General features: G+C 52.0%; 3 protein-coding genes and 1 long non-coding RNA gene across 6 annotated transcripts; all 4 read right to left on the reverse strand.

Annotated features, from left to right (window-relative positions):
• Positions 1 to 1023: 1023 nt before the first annotated feature.
• On the reverse strand, positions 1024 to 3030 carry LOC129647945 (heterogeneous nuclear ribonucleoproteins A2/B1-like). Its single transcript, XM_055574857.1, has one exon. The coding sequence runs from the start codon at positions 2506 to 2508 to the stop codon at positions 1399 to 1401; it is 1110 nt and encodes a 369-aa protein (XP_055430832.1). The 5' UTR covers positions 2509 to 3030; the 3' UTR covers positions 1024 to 1398.
• Positions 3031 to 4120: 1090 nt separating this feature from the next.
• Positions 4121 to 8629, reverse strand: C1QC (complement C1q C chain). 2 transcript variants are annotated; one of them, XM_055574859.1, is made up of 3 exons: positions 8504 to 8599; positions 8037 to 8217; positions 4121 to 5027 (listed from the first exon to the last, which is right to left on the reverse strand). In XM_055574859.1, the coding sequence occupies exons 2-3, from the start codon at positions 8209 to 8211 to the stop codon at positions 4471 to 4473; spliced, it is 732 nt and encodes a 243-aa protein (XP_055430834.1). In that variant the 5' UTR covers positions 8212 to 8217; positions 8504 to 8599; the 3' UTR covers positions 4121 to 4470. The 2 variants fall into 2 exon arrangements, with proteins under 2 accessions (XP_055430834.1, XP_055430833.1); XM_055574858.1 differs by having other exon boundaries at positions 4126 to 5027; positions 8037 to 8229; positions 8504 to 8629.
• Positions 8630 to 12667: 4038 nt separating this feature from the next.
• C1QA (complement C1q A chain) lies at positions 12668 to 15732 on the reverse strand. The gene is made up of 3 exons (XM_055574860.1): positions 15669 to 15732; positions 14627 to 14796; positions 12668 to 13573 (listed from the first exon to the last, which is right to left on the reverse strand). Exons 2-3 carry the CDS (start codon positions 14787 to 14789, stop codon positions 13002 to 13004), a joined length of 735 nt encoding a protein of 244 aa, XP_055430835.1. The 5' UTR covers positions 14790 to 14796; positions 15669 to 15732; the 3' UTR covers positions 12668 to 13001.
• A 316-nt stretch (positions 15733 to 16048) lies between these two features.
• On the reverse strand, positions 16049 to 21492 carry LOC129647948 (uncharacterized). Of its 2 annotated transcripts, none has more exons than XR_008712589.1 (3): positions 20129 to 21492; positions 17284 to 17402; positions 16049 to 16664 (listed from the first exon to the last, which is right to left on the reverse strand). It is a non-coding gene; the product is annotated as an uncharacterized LOC129647948 (long non-coding RNA). The 2 variants fall into 2 exon arrangements; XR_008712590.1 differs by having other exon boundaries at positions 17299 to 17402; positions 20129 to 21489.
• Between the last annotated feature and the right edge of the window lie 1481 nt (positions 21493 to 22973).

Raw genomic sequence — 22973 nt, forward strand, 5'->3', positions numbered from 1 at the left:
AGGCACTGCCGGGCAGATGGCTAAGTGGTTGCTGGAGGTGCACTGTGAGTGGACTGGCCCCGTAACCTCCACCTTGTCCCTGCCAGAGGCTCTCAGACCCTGTGAAGCAGCCTGGGTTCCTGGGCCCTGGCCTCTGTTATTTATGTGTGTGTCTTCTTCTCTCTTTCCTTCTCATCCAACCCATTTCGCATGCCCTCCTATGCATGAGCCAGGTGTGTATCAAATGGACCTGCCCTCTAGGACGCTCATGGTCCAGTAGGGAGGCAGACTTATAAGGAAATAAGTGCATAAAAGCCAACTGGTGGACGATATCTGTTGACTTTACCTGGCAAATCACCTGCCCACCCACATCTCTGTCCTCCCTAAACCTGTCTTTTGGTATGACCATATTTATTTGTGATATCCAAAAAAAAAAAAAAAAAAAGATTAAACTCAGAAAAAAAATCATGTTTGTGGTTCCCAAGGGCAGAGAACTGGTGGAAGGAAATACAGGATAAAGGTTGTTGAAAGGTACAATCTTCCAGTTATAAGATAAACACAAAACATGTAATGTATAACAAAAACTCATACACCGCAATAGCAAATATCAAATTGTGGTATGGACCAAGGAACTGAATAGATACTTATCCAAAAAATATATACAAATGACCGATAAGTTCATGACATGTTATTCAACATTTTAAAAGATATGGTGACCAAACTCAGCACAGCTGTAGGATATTACAAAAGTTGTTAAGGGAGTAAGTCCTAAGAATATTCATCATCATAAGAAAAAAAATTGTTTTGGTAATCATTTCATAATATATGTAAGTCATATCATTACACTGCACACTTCAAATTTTGATATCCTAAAACAGGAAAACATTTAAAAGGTAAAAATGCAAAACGTTCAAAGAGGACAAGTCACTACTGTTTTATTTTTAGAATTATTTTATTAAATCTTAAATGTACAACAGCTTCTTAAGTCTACACATGAAATACATTTCTTAAGAAGAATGATATTATGTCTTATTATCCCTTGATTCTGGCTGGCAGTTTTTCAAATCTTCGAGAAAAATCTTGAAAAATGTTTCCCATGTCAACCGAAACTTGGAAATGGGACATTATCAAAGAAGGGATGATTCTACACTCTTCCAGAGACCGCTAGAAAGACAAACATTTCAAAAGCTAAAAACCATCTCAGAAGCATTTTCTTTAAGTCTTTCCTCCACAGGAAGATGGTGTTCCTACATGACTGAGTCCACTCACAAAGTGGCTCTCGGTACTGGCTCAGGGGTCTTCTGCCGTGTCGCTGCGCGTCTGTGCATGACTGAGGTGAGAGTTTCCTTGGCACTGTTATTTTGATCATCTGCAGCTCCTCTCTTCCCTCTGGGCGGTAATTCCCTCCTCTGTATACCGTCAAGCCCATGGCCACTGAGAAGGCCCCCACTGTCTTGTCTCTCCATAACCCCCACGTCCTCTACTGCCTCCTGGATCGTGGTTTCCTCCAGTATATGACCCGCCCATGTTCCTGCTATCTCTCAACTTTCCACTCTTCAGTAAATCGTACTTAGAAGGTTTCTGCTTCTGATTGCCCGAATCGCTGTCATTGCGACTTGCGTAACTTCTTCCTCCATAGTTGTCATAACGGGCTCTGAAGCCCTCATCCTGGTAGCCGTCTGCAAACCCTCCACCACCACATCCTCCTCGTCCTCCCCTGTAACCAGGCCTAACCCCCCAACTGCCACCTTCAGCTCTTCCTCCGTACCTGTGAGAGCCATCCCCAAACTGACGCCCTCTTCCATACCCACTGGCTCCTCCTCTGAAGTTCCTTCCTCGTCCTGCTCCCACATTTCCACCAACACCATGAAAATACCCCAAACCAACATCGCCTCCTCCTCGACTTCTCAAATGTTGGCCTTCTTGCCTCTCTTGTCTAGACAAGGCCTTTCTTACTTCTGCACGATGACCATCGATGGTATGATTTTTCTGCAACACGATCTTATCCACAGGATCATGGTCCTCAAAAGTAATAAATCCGAAGCCTCTTTTTTTGCCAGACTGTCCATCAGTAACTATCTTAATGGCGTTGATTTTTCCGTACTTCTCAAAGTAATCTCTAAGATGATGTTCATTCATGTCTTCCGTAATTCCACCAACAAACAGCTTCTTCACAGTGATGAGAGCCCCCAGCTTTCCATGGTCCTCTCTTGGGACAGCGCGTTTGGGCGTAACCATCTTCCCATCAATGAAATGAGGTCTGGCCGCCATGGCGGCATCCAGCTCAGCCATGGAAGAAAATGTGATGAAACCAAATCTTCTTGATTTTTGGCTGGCAGGGTCCCTTATTAACACACAGTCTGTAAGATATCCCCACTGCCGGTAATAGTTCCACAGACTTTCTTCTGTGGTCTCAGAGCTCAAGTCACCGATAAAGAGTTTACGAAATTGTTCATTTTCTCTCTTACCCCTCTCCAAAGGAACAGATTGTGAAGCTTTCTTCATCACGGGCTTACTAGCTTCAGCCATTTTTCCGATGCTGAGGAGGGTGAGAGAGATCTCAGGGGGCTAACAAGGACTGAACTGGGTCCCCACACTATGATGAGACCTTGAACCTGACCCGTCCTGACCCTGGGGTGAGAGCCTCCACTGCCCCTGGGAGAACACCCCTAGGAGCGCTTCCACGGGAACCCAACACTGCTGCTACTGCCTCTGGAGTCACTGTGGCCCTTGAATCAACCTTGAGTAGCTTTCAGTTTTTCAGAATAAGTTGATTGGTGAAACAGGTCGATGCAGGTTCACCTGGTTCCGAGAGCTCTTCTGTGACGCACTCCTGAGATGCAAGACAGCCTGGAACTTGCTGGAAATAGTAGTCTTCTCAAACTTCTATAACAGGTCTGACTCCAGAGATCTGCTTTTTGTTTTGTAAATAAATCCGCGGGTAATTTTGTTGCACCTCCAGATTTGGAAACCTGGGTTCTAACAAGCCATGGGTCTGTGGTCCAAGTCGGCGGAGGACGCTGTGGGGACATGAAGGGAAGAATCAGAGAAGGCTTCATGGTGGAGGTGATCCTTGTGTTGATTCCTGACAGCTGAGTGTGTATTATCTAAGTGGATTGTGTGAGTGGGGCAGGAGCTCTACAGAATGAAGGAACATCATGGGTAAATCTCTGGAGGTATGAGACAGCAGCTTTCAGGAACAAAGAGCCAATGTGGATGGAGGTGGGTGGAAAGCTGGGCTCCAGCCTCTGCTGTTATGGCTTGTCTTGAGCCTCTGGGAGCTCCACGGGGCCTCGCAGAACCAAGCTGAGACCCCAGCCGGGCTGTACTGGCTCTCCCTGGCCTGAGTGAGTCGCGGGTCTCACTGGGCTCTGAGGCCAGAGCCACAGACTGGGCAGGAAAGTTACACTTTTTATCTTTTTGAACCTGAGCTGTCAACCCCTCGTTGTGGTCGGCACAGTGAAAGCGCAGCAGTTCATGGCCAGCCTCCTGGTTCTCCAACAAGACGACCCAGCTGGCCACCCTCAGGAATCTCACAGTGAGGCCCCGATGGCTTACGGGAAGCTATGGTTTTGGATGATCTCCTGGGGGCCCCCAGAGTCTCAGTTATTCAGGGGAAATCAGACTCCAAGAGTCAGATCCTCCCTCACCCAGCCATGCCCACCCAGAGCATAGTTATGGATGTTAAATGGTTTAATAGGTGGGTTAGCATCACGCCTGGTGCACAGTAAGTGTTCAATAGATGTCAGCTATCACGATTCTCGCGACTCACTCACTCGCTCTGCTTTTAGTCATTCATTTGCCCACTGTTCATTCATGCATTCACCCCCAACTCATTCACTAATTCAGCACAAATTCACTGCACATCTCGTCTGTGTCTGTGCTGCGCCCGCCTGAGCCCCAAACCCCTCTTGTGATGGGTGCTCCAGAAATTCAACAGGGGTCAACATAGGATGGGAATTCAAACACTTTCCCTTTCGCCTGTGAGCATGGATACCTTTAAGACAGTAGCGCCCCTCACGTGAACAAGTGACAGCAGACACCCCCTTGGGGACCCCTTGCAGCCTTTCGGCCACATTTGAGCAGCTCTCTCTCAAATAGCCAAGTGGTGCCGAGCGTCTCAACCTTGGCACCAAGCTGTACTGATGCCTGAATCCGGAGGCCACAGATGGCTGTGACAGGTGCAAAGTGGGAGATGAAGGGAATCGCTTTTTAGGGAATTGGCAGTGAGGATTCAGAGCCGCACATAGCTGTTGATTTAGTTATTTATTTGTGTGCCTCCTGCCTCTTCCCGGACTTGGAAAACACCAACGACAGTACCAGAGGAGAAGGGAGAGAACTCAGGGCAGGAGGGCAGGGTGGGCTTCCTGGAGGAGGCAGCGTTCATCGGTGGCAAGAGGGGCCGGAGCATGGATGCAGCACAGCGGGTTCTTGCGGGGAAGCTGAGGGAGATGGGGCGGCCCCCGGGGGACCAGAGCAGACCTGCCCACCCTAGTCAGGGAAGAGCAGGAAGCCGGAGAAGACACTGTCAGAGCCTTGCGTGCCCACCATGCCGTTGTAGTCGTTGACCGCCAGCCACACCTGCTGGCCTTCCTGCAGCCGCAGCAGCACGCCGCCCGAGCTGACCTGCTTGGCGCTGGTCATGTGGTCGCAGAAGGTGGCCACCTTGAAGCCGCTGCGGTACAGCAGCACGCACAGGTTGGACGTGTGCGACGTGTGGAAGACAAAGTAGTAGAGGCCTGGGACTTTGCAGGTGAATTTGCCAGAGTCCTTGTCGTAATGCCCCTGCGGGTTGGTGATGACTTCGTTGAACTTGACCAGGCTGTTGGCCTCCGGGAACTGGACAGTCTGCCGTGTGACTGAGAACACTGACTGGTGTTTCTGCTTGTACCTGCCCTCCACACCTGGCTCCCCGGGGGGGCCCATGGTGCCGGGAGCCCCCGGAATCCCCGGGGTCCCCATGGGACCGTTTTTCCCAGGATAGCCAGGTGTGCCGGGGTCTCCCTTCTGGCCCTTGGGTCCTCGGGTCCCAGGGGTAGCTGGGATTCCTGGGGAGAGAGCAGGTGGGAAGGCAGTGATGGGGCAGGGGATGGGAAGAGGGACCCGATGGTCCTCCAGGGGCCACCCACCAGGGTTTCGTCCCTGGACTCTCCTTCCCCCAGATGGCTGCCTATCCACCTGGGAGCACTGTGCAGGGAGTAGGAGGGGAGGGAGACTTTGGTTCAAATCCTGCCTTCCCTTGGTCTTGCCCTCTGACCTTGGCTAAGGCTGGGCCCTAACTCTCAGCCTAGTTTCCCACAATTGTGATGGAGAGGGTACGACCAGGCGGCTCAGGAGGTGTCAGAGCCGGGCTGGATCTCAGAGAGCTTGCCAGAGGCCATGACTGTTAGCCCATGGACACCACGTAGCCTCAGATACCTCCTCACCTAAAAGTCTACGTTCCTACTTTTTCTTGACAAAAAAATCAGAAGATGGGTCAGAGGCAGATTTTCTGGAAAGCTCCTAAAACTTGAACTTTAGGCCCTATTAACTTGCACTGACCCTGTCAAGGTCCTTTGGGTAATTTTATATAAGTTTTTCAACTTTTTATGTTGAAATAATTACAAATGCACAGGAAGTTGCAAAAAAAAAAAAAAGGATAAGGAAGTCTTGTGTATTCTTTACCCAGTTTTCCCCAATTTTGCAGAACTAAAGTATGAAATCAAAATCAAGAAATTGACCACAGCTCCTCTTTTACACGCACGGTTTGTGTGTGCAGTTCTAACACAGTTTTGTAGTGTATGGAGGTTTGTGTAACCTTCCCCCCATCCCTGGCATCAAATGTATCCCTAATTTTGTACTATTTTTCTTAGAGGGTCCTCGGTATTTTATAAGATTCAGAGCTCCACAAAACTGCTTTCTATGTCTGAGCTGGAACTACTCAGGCCAGCTTAGCACATGGGGTCCACCAGATGGAGCCTTCCAGGCTGCCTCTCTCCAGCCCCTCCACCCCCTCTCGGCCCAATTCAGCCCCTCTGACAGCTGGCCCAACTCAATTTCCTTCAAGTTATGGATGGGGAAACTGAGGCCAGAGACCTGCCCAGGGCCATGCCACCCGTAGGAGGTGGCGTCAGGATTCAAAAAATCAAGTCTGGCTGAGTCCCAGTCCGAGTGTCTGATGCTTGTTGCCGCCCTGGTTATCAGAGCTTCTGTGAGCTTCTTCTCCCCTTGTTCAAACCATACTCATCTTTCAGGGCCTGACTCCAGTCTCCTCTCCCAAGAAGCCCTCTCTGACCACCCCTGCTGGCCCTCGTGGCTGTTTCCCCCTCTGACTGCCTTTACAGTGGGTGTTGGTGGAGACCCACTGTAACAGAATTCCCTGCAACTGGTGAGCCGTGTAGATCCCAGGTTAGGAGAAGAGAATCAGAACCCAGCAGACCTGGGCTTCAGGCTGTGTGATACCGGGCAGGTGACCTCCCCTCCCAGAGCCTCTGTTATCCCAGGTGAGATAAAGGCATAATCCCCCCGGAGTGGCTAGCAGAGTGGGGTGGGAGCATGCATGGCACATGCATAGGTAGTGCTCAGTAATGTCAGGTCTCTGGGGTGGCCGTCAGCGATGCTGAGCAAGGCTGTGCCTCCTTCTCCAGGCAGTTGGGGCAGACACACCCGTTGGGAGGGAGGCTTGAGAGACAGTGGACGGTGGTGGTGGAGGGTGTGGCTCGGGAATCCAACAGGACCCCAGTGTGTGACTTCGGGCCAGTGGCTCAATCTCCCAGAACCTCAGCTTCGACATTTGTAAAAAGGGGTAAATCACATCTTCAAAGGATTTTGGCCTCAGCTTTCTCATTTGTAAAATAGAGTTAGTTTTTTCTGTCCCGAAAGATGAATCTATGGAGAGCACTTGGAACCTATGTCTGGCACAAATTAGGAGCTTGGTGCCCATCCACCACCCTGGGCAGTGAGATAGCCAGAGGCAGTGGTGAAGTTCAGGGTCCTGGAAAAATGGCAGATCTGGGGGCTTCCTTTGACTCAGGCTGAGTTGGAGGATTCCTTCTGGAATGTTGGTATAATTCCACTCTCTTTCCAGGAGGGCAAGTGACAGTGAAATTCCTAAGGACATCTGTCTCCACTGGTCTCCCTCGCCCAATTCCTCTGCCACTTCCATCACCTCTGCCCAGCCCTGCCCCAGTCTCCTTCACACCCACTCTGGACACACTCCACCCCCCAAGATGTGTGCCCACCGCCAGACAAGGTGCCCCCAGACTCCAGCTCTCACCCAGCACCCAGCGCCCATTCATGTCTTCAGCCCTCTTCACTTATGCTGGGGCTTGCCTGCGAATCTCTGACAGATGATTCTGTGAGTGCGACCCTGACTCCTCACTCCTCACCCCTCCAACTACCCAAAGCCCTAGGGAGGGAGGGGAGCACACACCCCTGATAAAGACAGGGATGACAAGAGCAGCAATGATCAGAGTTTGCACTTAGATACCTACCACATCTGTTTTCTATTTAATCTTATCAATCATCACAGCACCCCTGTGCAACAAGTGCTACCATCTCCCCATTTTACAGATGAGGAAACTGAGGCACTGGGAGGCTACATAAGTTGGGCAAGTACACACAGAGGGTGGGGGGCAGGGAAGCAGGGGGGCTGGGACTTGAACCCTGACCATCTGGGCTACAGTCACTGGGAACCACGTTAGAGGGCAAGTGGTGGAAAGGTTGGAATAAAACAATAGCAAAGTGTTTTAGAAGTTTGCCAAAGCTTTCACCTGGATTATCTCCCGGGACCCTCCTGCCACCTTCTCAGGCGCTCTAGGTCTCTCCTTGATATCAGATGGGAAATCCGAGGGGCAAAGAGGTGAATTAGGGAGACTTGAGGCCTGGGCTCTGAGGGGAGGGGGGCCAGACCTGCCACAAGAGTTAAAACTCGGCCGTGGGAGCTGGTGTGGCCAAAGGGACCACCCTCCTCACCATCAAGCCGCTGTCCACCTTCCCCCGAGTTGGTCCCAGATGGACAGTTCAAGCCCTGCCCGCAGGCCCCAGGTGACCTCTCCCCGCCAGGCCGGAAGACTCACCTGGTTCACCCTTGGGCCCTGGCAGTCCGTCATACCCATCCTTCCCGGGGGCCCCTGGCAGGCCCGGCATCCCGGGGATCCCATAGCAGTATGTGCCCATCTGGCCCCTGAGTGGCCGTGCCAGCAGGAGCAGCAGCAGGTTTAGTACCAGGAGGGGCCAGGCGCCGGACCCCATGTCCACCTGGGAAAGGAGCTAGATGGGGAGAGAGCTGAGTTGGCCCCTGGCCCACCCTCCTCACCCTCTCTCTCCCCAGGGGACCATCCTTCTCAGCCCTCGGCGGCCGACTCCCCTTCCCCAGCCCCTCACCTCTGGGGGCTGCCCGATGGATGGGGAGTGGGGCACCTGCTTCAAGCTCAGGCCCCCGGCTTAGCAGAGACAAGGACCCTCCTTCCTGTCCCAAGTCAGGCTGCCCCTGAGGCCACGTGTCAGGAAGTGGCAGCGGAGAAAAGCTGCCATCTGCCCTCACCTGGACAGGTGGGAGGTGTCCGGTCTGGTCACGGAGAAGTCCTTGGACCGGCTTCCCCTCTCCAAGGCCGGAGTACGCCGTGTCAGAGTGGACCCAGCCAGGAGGACCGGTGCACACTGGGCGGCCCCCTCCCTGCCTTCCCCCAAAACCACATCCCCTTTCCCATAATTTTCCCTGACTCAATACTTTATTCTGGGTGCTGAGCTAGGCTGACCACAGTGATACCCCTGTGTGCCCCCTGGGTCTTAAGTGTCTGAAATGAGGAAATGACCACTTCCTTGGATCTGGTGAAGGGTGTGTGTGTGTGTGTGTGTGTGTGTGTATCAGTGTGTGTATGAACCTCAGCTGCCTGGGCAGGCTTCTAGAGTCAAGTTCAGCCCAGCGAATGCCCATCCCTGTTTGTTGCCACTTACTATGCCTGAGACAGCTATTTCACAAGATCCACAGGAGGAAGCTATAACCTTCCTCTTTACAGATGAGGAAACTGAGGCTGAGGAAGGTGAAACCCTTGTCCAAAGCTGCACAAGTGAGTGGTTTCTTGGGTCCAAAGCCTCGCCCTGACCCCAGAAACAAGTCTTGTATGCACTTGTCAAATGGCAGGTCTTATCTTAGAAACGTCCATACTGTGCGTGCTAAGTCACTTCAGTCATGTCCAACTCTGCGACCCCATGACTGCAGCCCACCAGGCTCCTCTATGCACAAGGATTCTCCAGGCAAGAATACTGGAGTGTGTTGCCGTGCCTTCCCGACCCAGGGACTGAACCCACGTCCCTTATGCTTCTTGCATTGGCGGGTAGGTGCTTTACCACAAGTGCCACCTGGGAAACCCAGTCTTCCATGTGCCCCCTTCCATTTGCCCTACTTGGGGGCGCACTCAGAAGGGGTGAGCTTTGACAGAAGGTAGCCTGCTGTGGCGGACAGACTCCTCTGGGGTCTCCCTTCAGCCCTGCTGCTCTCTTGCCTGAAGGCCTTCAGCAAAGCACTGGTGGCCCTAGGCCTCAGTCTTCCCATCTGTATATTGGGGTGGGGTGGGGGAGGGGAGGCCCAGGCTTTGTGTGCTGGCGTTTCTTCCTCTGCTGGGCCCCAGGTGAACCTACCTTCCCTGCCAGCTCCACCTTCCTCACCTCCATCCCCAGCACCCCACCTCTGCTCTCAGAGCCCATTATGGCTGGCGAGGGGTTGCCACTCGGGGCCAGGCTGGCAGAGCTGAGAGAGGTCCATTCTCCCCTTCTCATGAGAAATTCCAGGGAAGAAGGAGGTAACGGGCAGTAGAGTGTCCCAGCCCTGACTCTGCGCCTGCCACTCATGTAGGTGAGTGGTTTGACCTCCCCAAGCGTCAATTTCTGCTCTGTAAGTGGGTTTCCAGGAGCTTCCATGCAGAGTAGGGCTAATGCACATGCCGTGCCTAGCCCTGTGCGAGTCATGAGCTGAGTTTGGAAGGCCGCCCCTGCCTCGTTCAGGACTTGTCTCCCCAGCTGGCCCTCCACCCTGTGGCTCTGGGCTTCAGAGTGTGGAGCAAGAGTGAGAACGTGAAGGCACTTGGCCCTGGAATTCTCAGGAGGGTGGAGGGCTGGGGAGAGCAGAAAGGACAGCCGCAGCGTCGTGAGGGCGTGGGGGACCCACCAGAGGGCGCCCAGGCCCCCTGCCCATCTTCGGCCCTCACATCCTCTGCGCCTGGTCCAGCTTGTCCAGCAGGTGGCAGCCTCTGCCCGCGCGCAGCCCTCCCTCACCCCGCCCACCTGGCCAGCTGGACTCTGCTGGGTCCCCTCCTCTTGGAGAGGCCATGATCTGCCTCAGCAAAGAGGGGTGGCTGTGGATGGAATTTAGGGTACAAGGCAGTGACGTAGCACTCCCCCGCACCCACCGTTTTTACAGCCAGGTCTCCAGCTTCTTATGGGGCCTCCACCACGATGGTGTCTGTGAGCCCTGTTGCGATGAGCGAAGCCCTCCAGTCTGGGGTCAGGCAGAGTTCAAATCCAGCCCCTGCCACTTCCTGCCACTGGGCCTTGGGTAGATGCCTCCGTCCTCTGAGCCTCAGGGTCCTCATTTGTTTTGCTGGGATTAAATGCATTGATGGTTATGAGATGTCCAGCACACAGTAGGGGCTCACAGATCTGTTTTGCTTCCCAGTCCATGTGTGTGTGTGTCCCGGGCTCGGGGGGAAACCAGGGCAGAGTGGAGGCCAGAGGGGCGCTGAAGAGCCTCTGCAGCCCCACTCTCTTCTTCATGATTCCCCAAGACGGTTGATGGGGCCAGACAGCCCCCCAGAGGGTCCCAAGTGTGTGGGGAAGGCGGGGGGTGGTGGGCTGTGGGTACATGAGGACTCCAAGGTCAACGCTCAAGAGAACGAGGGCATTTCTAAGGCACACACACGTGGGAGGGTGAGGCGTGAGTGTGCACCTGTGTGTTAGGGCTACGTCTGGGACACGTGTGAGTGAGAGCACTGCTGATGGTCGATGGGAGCACCCAGAGAATCGGCGGTGGGGGCGTCCGGGTGTGACTGTGTGTATCCCTTAGTGTGTCTGTGGGTTTGAAGGCATAAGTAGTGTGTCCAGGGGTGCGCCCTGCAGGTCTCAGGGAGTGGGTTGTGTGGGTGAGGAGTGAATGAGTCTTGGTCCAGGAATGTGGGTCCACGTGCGTCTCAGGAAGTGTGTGTGAGTGTGTGATGTGTTTACACAAGAGTTTGAGCAGCACAAAGGTAAAGTTGGCTTCCTTTGGAGAAAAGCACAGGGCATGTCCAGGACTGAACTTCTGGTCTCCTTATCCTTCTCACGCACAGAGGACGCAATGGGGCTTTTGCTTCTCAGCAGCACCTGGACAGGCCAAGTGGGGCCCTGGGAATGGACCAGGAACATTCCAGACCCACCAAGGCCCCAGTGCAAGCGGGATGTATGCCCAGCCTCCACGCCTGCCAGGGTAGAAGTACAGAGCTGGACTCAGGACACCCGGCAGGGAGGACTTTTGGATGCCCTTGGATCAAGTGCTCCCTGTCTCTGAGCCCCTGCCTTTCTGGTTCAGCCTTGGAAGGGACATGTGTCATGTGTCAGGCGTGTGGCTGTGGAGGCTGGTGAGGGGAACAGGTAAACACGCATGTTTGGGCATCAGCAGGACCTGGGGTCAACCCACCCCCTCCCCTCACACGCTGCTGCTGCTGCTAAGTCACTTCAGTCGTGTCTGACTCTGCAACTTCACAGACGGCAGCCCACCAGGCTCCTCAATCCCTAGGATTCTCCAGGCAAGAATAATGGAGTGGGTTGCCATTTCCTTCTCCAATTCATGCATGCGTGCTAAGTCACTTCAGTTGTGTCTGACTCTGTGCAACCCCATGGACAGCAGCCCACCAGGCTCCTCTGTCCATGGGCTTCTCCAGGCAAGAATACTGGGGCGGGTTGCCGTGTCCTTCCCCGCCTTACAAGCTAACCTTGGGCTTTAAATTTTCCTTAACACTTACTCAGTTTCATTATCTGTAAAATGGGGTCAGTCATAATACCCAACTCAGAGTTCAACTGTAAAGACTAAACAAAATACAATTAAGGCTAAAGCGTATGTGTGTGGGCTTAGTCGCTCAGTTGTGTCAGACTCTTTGCGACCCCTGTGGACTATAGCCTGCCAGGCTCCTCTCTTCATGGGGATTCTCCAGGCAAGAATACTGGAGTGGGTTGCCATGCCCACCTCCAGGGGATCTTCCCAACCCAGGGATCGAACCCAGGTCTCCCACATTGCAGGCACATTCTTTACAGTCTGAGCCACCTGGGAAGCCCCTTATTAATGCACCAGGAACTCCTCTGCAATTTTCATGTATCAAGTCATTTAATCCTCCCAACAACACTTCCCTGGTGGCTTAGATGGTAAAGCATCTGCCCGCAATGCTGGAGACCTGGGTTCGATCCTACAGTTGGAAAGATCCCCTGGAGAATGAGATGGCACCCCACTCCAGTACTCTTGCCTGGAAAATCCCATGGACAGAGGAGCCTGGTAGGCTGCAGTCCATGGGGTCGCAGAGTGGGACATGACTGAGCGACTTCACTTTACTTCACTTCAACAATGCATTGAGGTGGGTGCTGTCAGTATTCCCACTTTACAGATCAGGAAACAGATTCACCAAAGTAACGTAAAATGCACATAATTGTATTTAAGCAAATGGTGGCCCAGGATTCGAGTCCAGGCTGATGAGGCTCCCAGGACCTCCTAAATACATGCTGTAAAATGCTAAATATGGGCCTGCCTTGTAAGCACTTAAATAACTGTTGTCATTCTTCAGCCTCCCTCCCAGTGCCCAAGGTAACCAGTGAACTTTAGGCTCAGCAGATGTGGATTCAGATATTTATTCCAGGAAGAGTTCCAAGACATGATCTCCATTCAGGCAGCTAAAGCAACAGAACCCCCACTTGGTAGGGCAGAGCAGAGATGGCCAGAGAGGGGGAGTGAGTGGGCCAGGGTCACACAACAGGATGTAGAGGCCACGGTGGGGACCGGGGGCAGGGGGGGTCTTCCCTGCTCAAGCAGATGGGAAGATGAGGAAGCCGCTGAAGATGCTATCGGCCTCTGAGCCATGGTAAATGCGGCCCTTACTGGGATCTTTTTCAATCCAGACCTGGTCTCCCTTCTGGAGATGCAGCACCGTGCCCCCAGACACCACCTGGAAGAATCCCTTGCTGTTGAAGTCACAGAAGCCCAAGGACTGGATCTGGTTCCTCCGAGAGGACCTGATGGACAGGCAGATGTCCGAGTTGGACACCACTTGGAAGGTGAAATAGTAGTAGCCTGGGACAGAGCAGAGGAACCTGCCCGTGCTGTTCTGGTACACGTTCTCCTGGTTGGTGATGACCTTTCCGAAGATGACCACGTTGTCTCTCGAGACAGAGTTCGGTCTCACGGCCGAGAAGGCTGGCCGTGGCTGGTCCTTGATGTTTCCGGGGCTGCCTTTGGTGCCCTTCAACCCTGGGAGGCCAGGGGGCCCCATGGGACCAGAGGGTCCTGGGTAGCCCATTCTGCCTGGATTTCCAGGGGGTCCAGGGTTGCCCTGGTCTCCTTTAAGGCCGCGGATGCCCGTCTGGATGGCAGGGGCCCCTGTGGGGAGAAAGGTCAGGTTGGGAGTGAGAGTCTGGTATCCTCCAGACCTCAGGCAGGTGGCTGGGGCCCCAGATAGCTGTGGGATAAGACGGTAGGGGAGTGTCTGGGCCTGATTGATTCTGGCTAGTTCTCTGTGACCTTGGACAAATGTCTCAACCTCTCTGAGCCCCAGCTTGTTTGTCTGAAAAATGAAGGGAAATTGAACAGACACTGGGGGAAGGATCAGGTTCTGGGAAAAGCAGTCCCCTGGCTTCACTGCACTCCTGCCCACAGCTGGGCACTCCACACCTCCCCTGTCCCCCGCCAGGCCATTGACCTAGACTTCTTCCGATTCAGGGACTACCTGTAGGATGCCTGGGTGCAGATCATTGCAAATGCCTAGGCAGATCTTTCTGGTGGTCTATGAACTGGGAGCCTCAGGGCGATTACACGAGACCATCTTTCCCAGCTCTGATCTTGCCCTCCTCCCTTCTCCTTCACCCTTGGCCTTTTTTCTAGAATATGAGTTTCTGAAGCCTGAAGGGGCAGGGAAGGGGGAAGCAGGGACAGACTTGCAGGGAAGCTGGAAGCAAAAAGGGTAGTTGTTATGGATTGATTCTTCTCCACATGCTAGGTGGGGTCTTTCTCCCTTTACAGATGAGGAATTGAGGCTCAGAGAGGGTGAGTAACTCACTCAAGGTCAAACAGCAAGACAGGGCTCTCAAATTTAGAGACTAGGGCGTTCGTCTTTCTGGTGATTGAACAAAGACCAAGGCTGGGCACAGCTTTAGGACCTTTCATAGGCCTTGCTTGAAGTGGCCTACTCTCCAGAGGGGGACGGCAAGGCCAAAGAAAGAGGATGTGGCAGTTAAGGGGGATACAGAGAGGCCCTGGGGGCCTGTGTACACAGCCCTGGGAGAAGGCTGGGCCCTGGGACCAAGCACAGACTGGAGGAGCTTCATGTGGGGGCCCAGGTCACTCCTCTGTTTCTCACCACCACCCTGAGCCACCACCTCCAGGATCCAGCCCCAGCCCAGGGATGCAGGGCCGGGGGCCCGAGGGAGGGCTTACCCGGCTCCCCTCGCTCCCCCTTGAGACCTGGCCGTCCGGGTCGGCCAGGTATTCCTGCGCTCCCGTGTGTCCCGTCCGGGGCTCGGCACACGTCCTCAGTCACGGAGGAGGCCAGGGAAATGGCCAGCACACTGATCACCAGCCAGCCCCAGGGGGCTTCCATGGTCCCACTGTGGAGACAAGGGCAGGGCCTGGGCAGGCTGGACGTCACACACTCGTGCACACCCAACTCACACGCTTGGACAGCGCCCCACCCCCCCACCATGACATCTTTATGTCTCTGACCATTGCACACATACCCCACCCAGGGCCTTTGAAGTCCACCCTCCACCCAGCTCCAAGGACCCCCCAGCATACACACAGAACCACAAACTCACACAGATTGACACACACAACTGACCATACCCATAGGGTTACACACTCAGACACACGAACACAGCTTCTAGCCCTTGCACACCTACACAACACAATAAGCAAACTTAAAAGTCCGCCACACACCCCTGGACACTCCGATGGACACACAGTCATGTGCTCCCTACAGATGATCGGTTCCTTTGAATAAATATTTTTTGAGTGTCCGCTCCCTGTTTAATGAACACTCTCTCACCCAGATGGCAGAGTTGTACATCCACACTGGAATTCACAAACACACAATTCCCCCACACATGCGGTCCCTCTTAGCACCCACTGGAGGACAGATGGCTGACTGTCCCCTGCTGGCCCCCTCTGCGGGCCCCCTCTGTTGGGCTCTGACACCTCAGCCTTTTCCCAGCCTCTTGTGTTTTGGTGGTGGGCCAGGATCCAGGAATTCTGGTTAGAGCTGATGGCTCTGTGGCTACCTCCCACCCTCCCCCCAAGCCTCTGGAGTTAAGGTCCCTCCATTTACTTGTTCTGGGTCTTGGATCACTGCCCCCCAGCCCTGTCCTGGCACAGAACCAGCCACCAGCACTCTCCCTCCTCCCTGCCCAGTCCAGTCTCTTGGGCCACCTCCCCTGGCTCGCTAAACATCACAGCCGCCTTCCCCATGCAGCCATGGCCTCACCTGCGTCCAGTCTTCAATGCACTGGATACTCCGGCCCTTCACGCGGGGACCCCTGTGGGACACCCAGCAGGGCGGTGCTGGCCTGGGGCCAAGTTTCACATCCCTTCCCACTTCTCCTTCTCCTTCCCTGGCACCACCCCAGGGGCCAGAGGCCAGCAAGGGACATTTTGAGCAGACCTCAGCAAGACTGGAGCACGGGACATCCTACCCCAGCCACAGCTGGCGCAAGCAGAGGGACAGCGAGGCGGGAGGCTGCCGGGATGGGGGCGGAGGAGGAGTTCCCGGCAGCGCAGTGAGACTCCCGGAGGCACAGAGCAGCACGGTAGAAGGAAACTTCTCTCAAATCAGTGACTTGTAAGACTTTTTCACGATCACGGAAGCAGCACGTATTCATTGCCAGAAGCTTGGAAATACAGAAAGGCACAGAGAAACAAGGACAGTGATGCAGTGGTGAGAGGCTCGGTCATCAGCTTTCTAGACTGCCACTTCCTCGCTGCGTGTCCTTGGAACTGTACTTAACTTCCTGGGGCCTTAGTCTTTTTTTGGTTGTCGTTCATAAGTTGGACGCAACAGATTCTACTTTGCAGTATAAAGTTTTAGTGACATAATACACATACAAAACACTGGACACTTAATAATCAGCTTTTATCAACATTTAAAAATCAAAACTAAAAATCAGCAATAAACGCCCATCCAGAAAGCTGCTGCCACCATTTGCAGGAATCGCCCAGCCTTGCTCGCGGCCACCGACCAGGGCCCACTGCCTGTCAGCCCAGCTCCCTTTGTCGTGGCAGCCCGAGAACGCCTTTCTGTAGACTGAGTGATTCTGTCTCCCCCAGAGCGGAGGCCCGGGTGTTCAGGCCTGGGCTGGCCGCGTCCTTCTGCTTCTTCCCATGGCCGTGCTTTGTCATTGCTTGTTGTTGCTTTCTTTCCTTTTCCAGAAGGAGGGGGAGAGGACGAGGAGGAGGAGGAGGAGCAGAGGGAGGGTTGTTGCACCTGGGCAGGAGAAGACAGTCTAGCACCAGGGTTTCCAAGCCTTTGGGACTCCCTTTTTCTGGCAACCTCGTGTGACAGACGATGTCACACAACAAGTACAGGTGGGGATACTCTGGCTTAAGGGTGGGGCCCCAGAGCCCCTATCGCCGCCCCTTTCCTGCTCCTCAGGATTCTAGCGCCTCTCTATGAGCTTGTGCAAGCGACATCACTTCTCTGGACTCAAGTTTCTTTACTTGTAAAATGGGAAGGATACAGTCCCTTTGGTGGGTTGCCAAGGGATTATATGAATACATAAGGAAGTTTGGGTCTCCCAGGTGGCGCTAGTGGTAAAGAACCCGCCAACCAATGTAGGAGACATAAGAGATGAGGGTTTGATCCCTGGGTCAGGAAGAGCCCCTTGAGTTGGGCATGGCAACCCACTCCAGTATTCTTGCCTGAAGAATCCCATGGACAGTGGAGCCTGGCAGGCTGCAGTCCATAGGATTGCAATGAGTTGGACATGACTGAAGTGACTTACCATGCATGCACACACATAAGGAAGTTTATACTGTCAAATACCACATTAAAATACGTCATCGTTATAAATAATATCTGTGTGACCTTGGGCAAGTTGCCTAACCTCTCTTAAGCTCACTTTCTCAAGAAGTGGGAGAAGATGAGGGAGAAAGCAGGAAGGCTGGTCTGTAACATCCCTTCCAGCATCGTCTTCTTTGACTGCATTGCGTCAATCTTGCTTCCCTGCAAGAGGAGTTAGAAATACTGTGTCAGAGCCAGAATGGTCAGCCCGATTGCTCCCATTTTACAGATGAAGAAACTGAAGATCAGAAACAGAAAGACTTTCCCAAGATCATATAGTAAATGACAGAGTTGGCATGAGGAAAAAACAAATACTATGAAAGGCTTCTCAGAGTACAACTTTCAAAATATTAAATGCACAATTCATACAGAAATATGTAGTGAGGGGCTCCCCTGGCAGTCCAGTGGCTGAGACCCTATGCTCCCAATACAGGGGGTCTGGGTTCAGTAGCAGTCAGGGAACTAGATCCCACCTGCCGCAACTGAGATCAAAGATCCCAAGTGCTGCAACTAAGGCCCAATGCAGCCAAATAAATACATAAATATTTTTTTTAAAAGAAATACATAGGGAGCATGTGTTAGTTTTCTTTTGTAGTTTATAAACGAAGGAACAAAGCTTGTTCAATGAAGGATATGAGAAAAAAAATTATATATACCTCATTAAGGTGAGAGAGATTCAGTGAAAATAGCTATAACAAAAAAACCCCCAAGAATTCTGGAATATTTATAGGTTGCTAAGGTAGTTACAAAACTGGTTAATGCTCTTTAGGGCAATAAAATCATCATGTTGGTGTTATCTACTCTACTGGAAAGAAATCATTTGCATCTCTACCAGACAAAAATAATTGGCAACTTATCAGTTTTCTACCAGCTAACAGCTATCTTTACAAAGCCTGGGCCCTAATCAATAGTAAATAATAAGTCAAGCAAAGTGACATTCCCCTGGAGTGTCAGGTGACCCTTAGGAGGGCTTGTTAGACATGACTCTAATTTGACTTTGAAAGGACACCAGTTATCTATTTGCCTTATTTCCTAGTGTTAGATGATTTCACTTATCAGGCTGTTGCAAGAGTATAAACACTTCCCAAGAAATGAAAGACATCGATAATAATGAACATATCATTAGTGTGAAAAGTAATGGGTCAGCAGTAGCCCTATGAATGTCACAGCTGGGACACCTTCACTCTGAAGAGGAGGGTGTCTTTTTCATTTTCTCCAGAGCTCAGGTCCCTGGAGGGGAAGCGGGAGTGGAGGGATGAGAGGAAATCCCTTGTCATGCTTGTGAGGTTGGGATCCAGGAGCCCCATCCCAGAGAGCAGTCGAGGGTCTGGGGGTAATCAGAGAAATAATTCCTAAATTACTCAGATTCTTCCTGATGGAGTCGTCACCTCCCACTCAAGGGTTGCATTCCAAAATCAGCATATGAAGCAATAATTGTCAATGGTCAATATCACCCCTGGAAAAAATTCTTAGGAAAGCACCATGTTGAAGACCATTATTACTGTTTCGGGATAGTTCTGTGTGGTCACTTTTAGCGTTGACATTAGAACAGGTTTCTAGTCCTTCAGCGGAGTATCAGTTGGCTAATGTATACCCCCTTTTAAAAAAATTAAATCTTTAAAGACTGGAGCTGTACTCAGTGGTGAGGTGTTTAGACCACAAGAGGCTCTGGATCTGAGGCAGCGGGTGGTAGGAGGTTGGGGGAAGGGTGGTGCGGGGTGGAGGGGAGTAGTTAGGGGTGGGGGGATTGGAGGTAGTGGGGTCGGGGCCGGGGCCACAGGTACACGCTACAGATTAGGCTCCTTGAGGGTCTGAAGCAGCAAGGATGGACAGCAACCCCTGCCGTATTTTAATGGGTATCTTTAGTTCTTTCTCTCTGAATTTTATTAGGCAAAACGCAGATAGCCAAATGTGTATATAATTTAACTCTAAAGTTCTTGTATTGCATTTAAAAAACACAGAGGTATTATTTACACACAGTAAAACGCACAAAACTTAAATGCCCCTTTCAATGGCTTTTTATGTAAATGAAGACACCCTTTACCCAGATCAAAACACAGGACATTCCCATCACCCCAGCAGCTTGCCTCGTGCCTCTTGTTGTACCATTGGTCCTCAGTGTCTGCATCCACGGATCCCACCAACCACTGATCAAAAATATTTGAAAAAGAATTCCAGCGAGTTCCCCAAAAAGCAAAACCTGAATTTGCCACACGCCCAGCAACTATTTACTACCATTTGCATTGTATTTACAATTATTTACATAGCATTTACATTGTATTAGGTATTATAAGTAATCTAGAAAGGATTAAAAGTATACAGGAGGATGTGTGTAGGTTATATGCAAATGCTGCGCCATTTTATAGAAGAGATTTGAGCATCCTTGGACTTGGGTCTCCAAGGGGATACAGGGGTGTCCTGGCACCAATCCCCTGCAGATACCAAGGGACGACTGTATTCCCTTCTACCTGCAAAGAGCCCAGGGATTCGACCTCTCTCACCACAGGTTACTTCTACCTGTTCTTAAACTTCACGTAAATAGCATCACTCAGTGTCTTTTGTGTCTGGCTTCTTTCATTTCACATGCTCGTGAGAGTCAGCCTTGCTTTTGCTGCATGCCGGTTCGGTTTTATCGCTGAGTAGTACTCCGTGGTGTGCGTGCAGCACATTTCGTGTAGCCCCGCTCCTTTTCATGGAAATTTTCGGTTATGATGAAAAAAACTAAGAACATTCTCATACAATCCTCCTCCCCGTGCCATCCTGTGAACGGATGTGTTCAAATCCCCACGGTACTATCTGAACCCCAAGACGGGGACCTGGCGTTGACATGGACACCCCTTCACTCTCATCTGCTACCCCGCACCTCCCTCTCCATCAGAAACACAAACCTCCAGACTCTCTACCCGATCCACTTTTTCTCCTTCTCCTGGCTGGCTCTTTATTATGGAGATTGTCTTAATCTTGGCTTTCTTGCGAAATCCTTCCCCTCCTCTGGGGGCCTTCAGAATCTCTCCTTCCATTCTCCTTCCCTCCACCCGTAAGATCAGGGTTTCTTTTTTCAGTGCGGGGAGTGTTTGGGAATTGGGGAGGGAACTGTCAGAAACTGCCACGCGTCTTCAGTGCCTGGACTTTATTCTTTGCCTCTCTCAGCAGATAAAAGAGCTTCGGGGGATTGTTTTATGAAAAACGGAGGGGCTTGCAAAACGACACATAATTTGTTGTGGAGATGGAGGCAGCGTGGATTCAAATTCAGCATCTTCCCCCTTCCTGCTGCTTGTGCTCTTGCAGGAAAGAACGCCCGTGTTTGGGGATGACATTGACCCCTCGGACTGGGATAAGGCTTCTGATCAGTGCTGTTTGAATCTGGTGCATGGCAGGCACTTAGCAAAATTCCCACCTGCTACTCAGGGCTGCCCATGCAAGGAGACCAGTTGAGAAGTTTGGTGGGGGGGAAGTAAAAAGAAGACCAAACACAGCAAAAATAATTTTGTGGGGAAGAGTAAGAAAAATACAGGAAAAAAAGCTAAAAAGCGAACAAGCTCCCCTAACTGCTGGCTGCCGCTGGAGACCAGCATCCTGGCTGCCCAGGAGGGAGAAGCCGAGCCGGGAGCCAGGTGGAGCTGCTCTTGGAGACGTTCCCAGCATGGAGATTGCAGATCCGGCTGGAAAGGCGCTAATGGAAGCCACCAGGCATGCAGGCAGGTGAGATGTAAAAAGATTAGGAGGATTAGGAGCGAGTTTGGAAAACAGATAGTGCTGGCTGTGGGAGCCAGCCAGGACACCCCTCTGCCTGGTGGAGGCCGGGTCGGGGTCCTGAGGGATGTCGCAATCCCACATCCAGGGAATGTGGCTCCCAGAAGGCCTGGTTAATGCGACCTTCCAAGAAGTTCACACAGCTGCAAGGAGAGGGGCCGGGCAAAGCCTCCACCCCACCCCACCTTTAGATCCTCACCCCTAGTCACCCTGTGGAAACGATCTCCCTCGTTTTCCTATCACTGGGCCTGAAGTTCCACCTTGACTCATTCTTTCCTAGGGATAAAGGATGTTATGTTAAACGATAAAATTAAAGGTGTGTCTTAGGGCATTTATAAGGTTGCTAGACTTAAGACTAGTGTTTTATATACTAATTTAGTCAGGACTTCCCTGGTGGCTCAGACAGTAAAGCATCTGTCTACAGTGCGGGAGACCTGGGTTCGATCCCTGGGTCGGGAAGATTCCCTGGAGAAGGAAATGGCAACCCACTCCAGAACTCTTGCCTAGAAAATCCCTTGGATGGAGGAGCCTGGTGCAGGCTACTGTCCATGGGGTCGCAAAGAGTTAAATACGACCGAGCGACTTCACTTTAGTCATTGCAACCCTAAGGAGGTAATACTATGAAAAGACCCTTTAACAGATGAAGCTCAGAGAGGGTAAGCAACTCGCCCAAGGTCACACAGCCAGAAGGTGGTAATTTCCACTGCATCGGGTAGCTTTCTGCAGATGTTCAGTGGAATCCTGCAGATCTAAAATAGGAACTCTGGAAGGGAGACAGGAATGGTGGAGATGAAAACGCTGGGTATGGGGACTCTGAAGGCAAGATTTGCCAGCTTCACAAATATACCTCCCCTGTGCCAAGTATTTTACATATATCGTCTTAACTTACACAGTGTCCTTACAGGGTGGTATATTGGCTCATTTTTCAAGATGAAGAAACTAAGGCTCAGAGAGGTTAAGTGACTCATGGGTCTAGGTTTGCCAGATTTTGTTTGTTGTTCAATCGCTCAGTTGTGTCTGACTCTTTGTGACCCCAGGGACTGCAGCACGCCAGGCTTCCCGATCCTTCACTATTTCCTGCAGTTTGCTCAAACTCATGTCCATTGAGTCAGTGATGCCACCCAACCATCTCATCCTTTGTCTCCCCCTTCTCTTGCCCTCAATTTTTCCCCGCATAAGGGTCTTTTCCAATGAGTCAGCTCTCCGCATCAGGTGGCCAAAGTATTGCCAGATTTAACAAACAAAAACACAGGATGGCCTGTTCAGTTTGGATTTCAGATAAACAACACTATGCATAGGATATACTTATACTAAGTACATACATATTCATCCTGTGCTTCATCTGGCAGCCTCCAGGGGCCACGCAGCCTGAGTGGCTGTTCTCCCTCCACTCCCCGGCTCACAAGGAAGCCTGTCTTGGTAGGAAGGGGTGGGCTGAAGGTGTGCACCTGTCTGCCTCCCAGGGCAAAGGGGAAGAGGCGCCTTCATCTCCATCTAGGGTCTCCAAGACCCCTGCTCCTGTGGGCAAGCCAAGAACCCCAGTCAGGTTCCCTCACTCTGACCCCCCTCCCCACTTCATCACCACGTCTCTTCCTGCCCTAGATTTTCATCAGGAAAGGCCACTATGAGCTGGAGGCAGGGGACTCCCAGCTCTGTGGGTGTCCATGGACAGATCACCCCTCTGGGCCTCAGTTTCCCTATTTGTAAAAAAAAAAAAAAAAAAAAAAAAAGAGGGAGGAGTTGAACCAAAATAGTAGTTCCCTGGGTCAGAGTCCCATTGGGGAGCTGGTTAAGGAGACCATTACTCAAGTTGCACTCCTATGTCCTGAACAGAATTTCTGGGGAGGGGTCCAGAGAGTCAGTGGTTTTCATAGGTGCCTTGGATGAGCTGAGGCAAGCAGTCCAGACCCTTTCTGGAGCTCTGACAGCAGCTGGGCGTCTGTCCCATCTTGACACGTGGGCTGCGCCTGTCTTCTGCTT

Source organism: Bubalus kerabau, chromosome 3, assembly GCF_029407905.1.
Source record: "Bubalus kerabau isolate K-KA32 ecotype Philippines breed swamp buffalo chromosome 3, PCC_UOA_SB_1v2, whole genome shotgun sequence".
Lineage (NCBI taxonomy): Eukaryota > Metazoa > Chordata > Mammalia > Artiodactyla > Bovidae > Bubalus > Bubalus kerabau.

Bases quoted from the DNA above. Each gene is read 5' to 3' on its own strand.
- LOC129647945 (XM_055574857.1), bottom strand. From the start codon at position 2,508: ATGGCTGAAGCTAGTAAGCCCGTGATGAAGAAAGCTTCACAATCTGTT.
- C1QC (XM_055574859.1), bottom strand. From the start codon at position 8,211: ATGGGGTCCGGCGCCTGGCCCCTCCTGGTACTAAACCTGCTGCTGCTC. The intron at 5,028-8,036 runs GTGAGTCTTCCG...CTCTCTCCCCAG, and splicing joins AGGGCCCAAGGGTGAACCAG to GAATCCCAGCTACCCCTGGG.
- C1QA (XM_055574860.1), bottom strand. From the start codon at position 14,789: ATGGAAGCCCCCTGGGGCTGGCTGGTGATCAGTGTGCTGGCCATTTCC. The intron at 13,574-14,626 runs GTAAGCCCTCCC...TTCTCCCCACAG, and splicing joins GGGGGAGCGAGGGGAGCCGG to GGGCCCCTGCCATCCAGACG.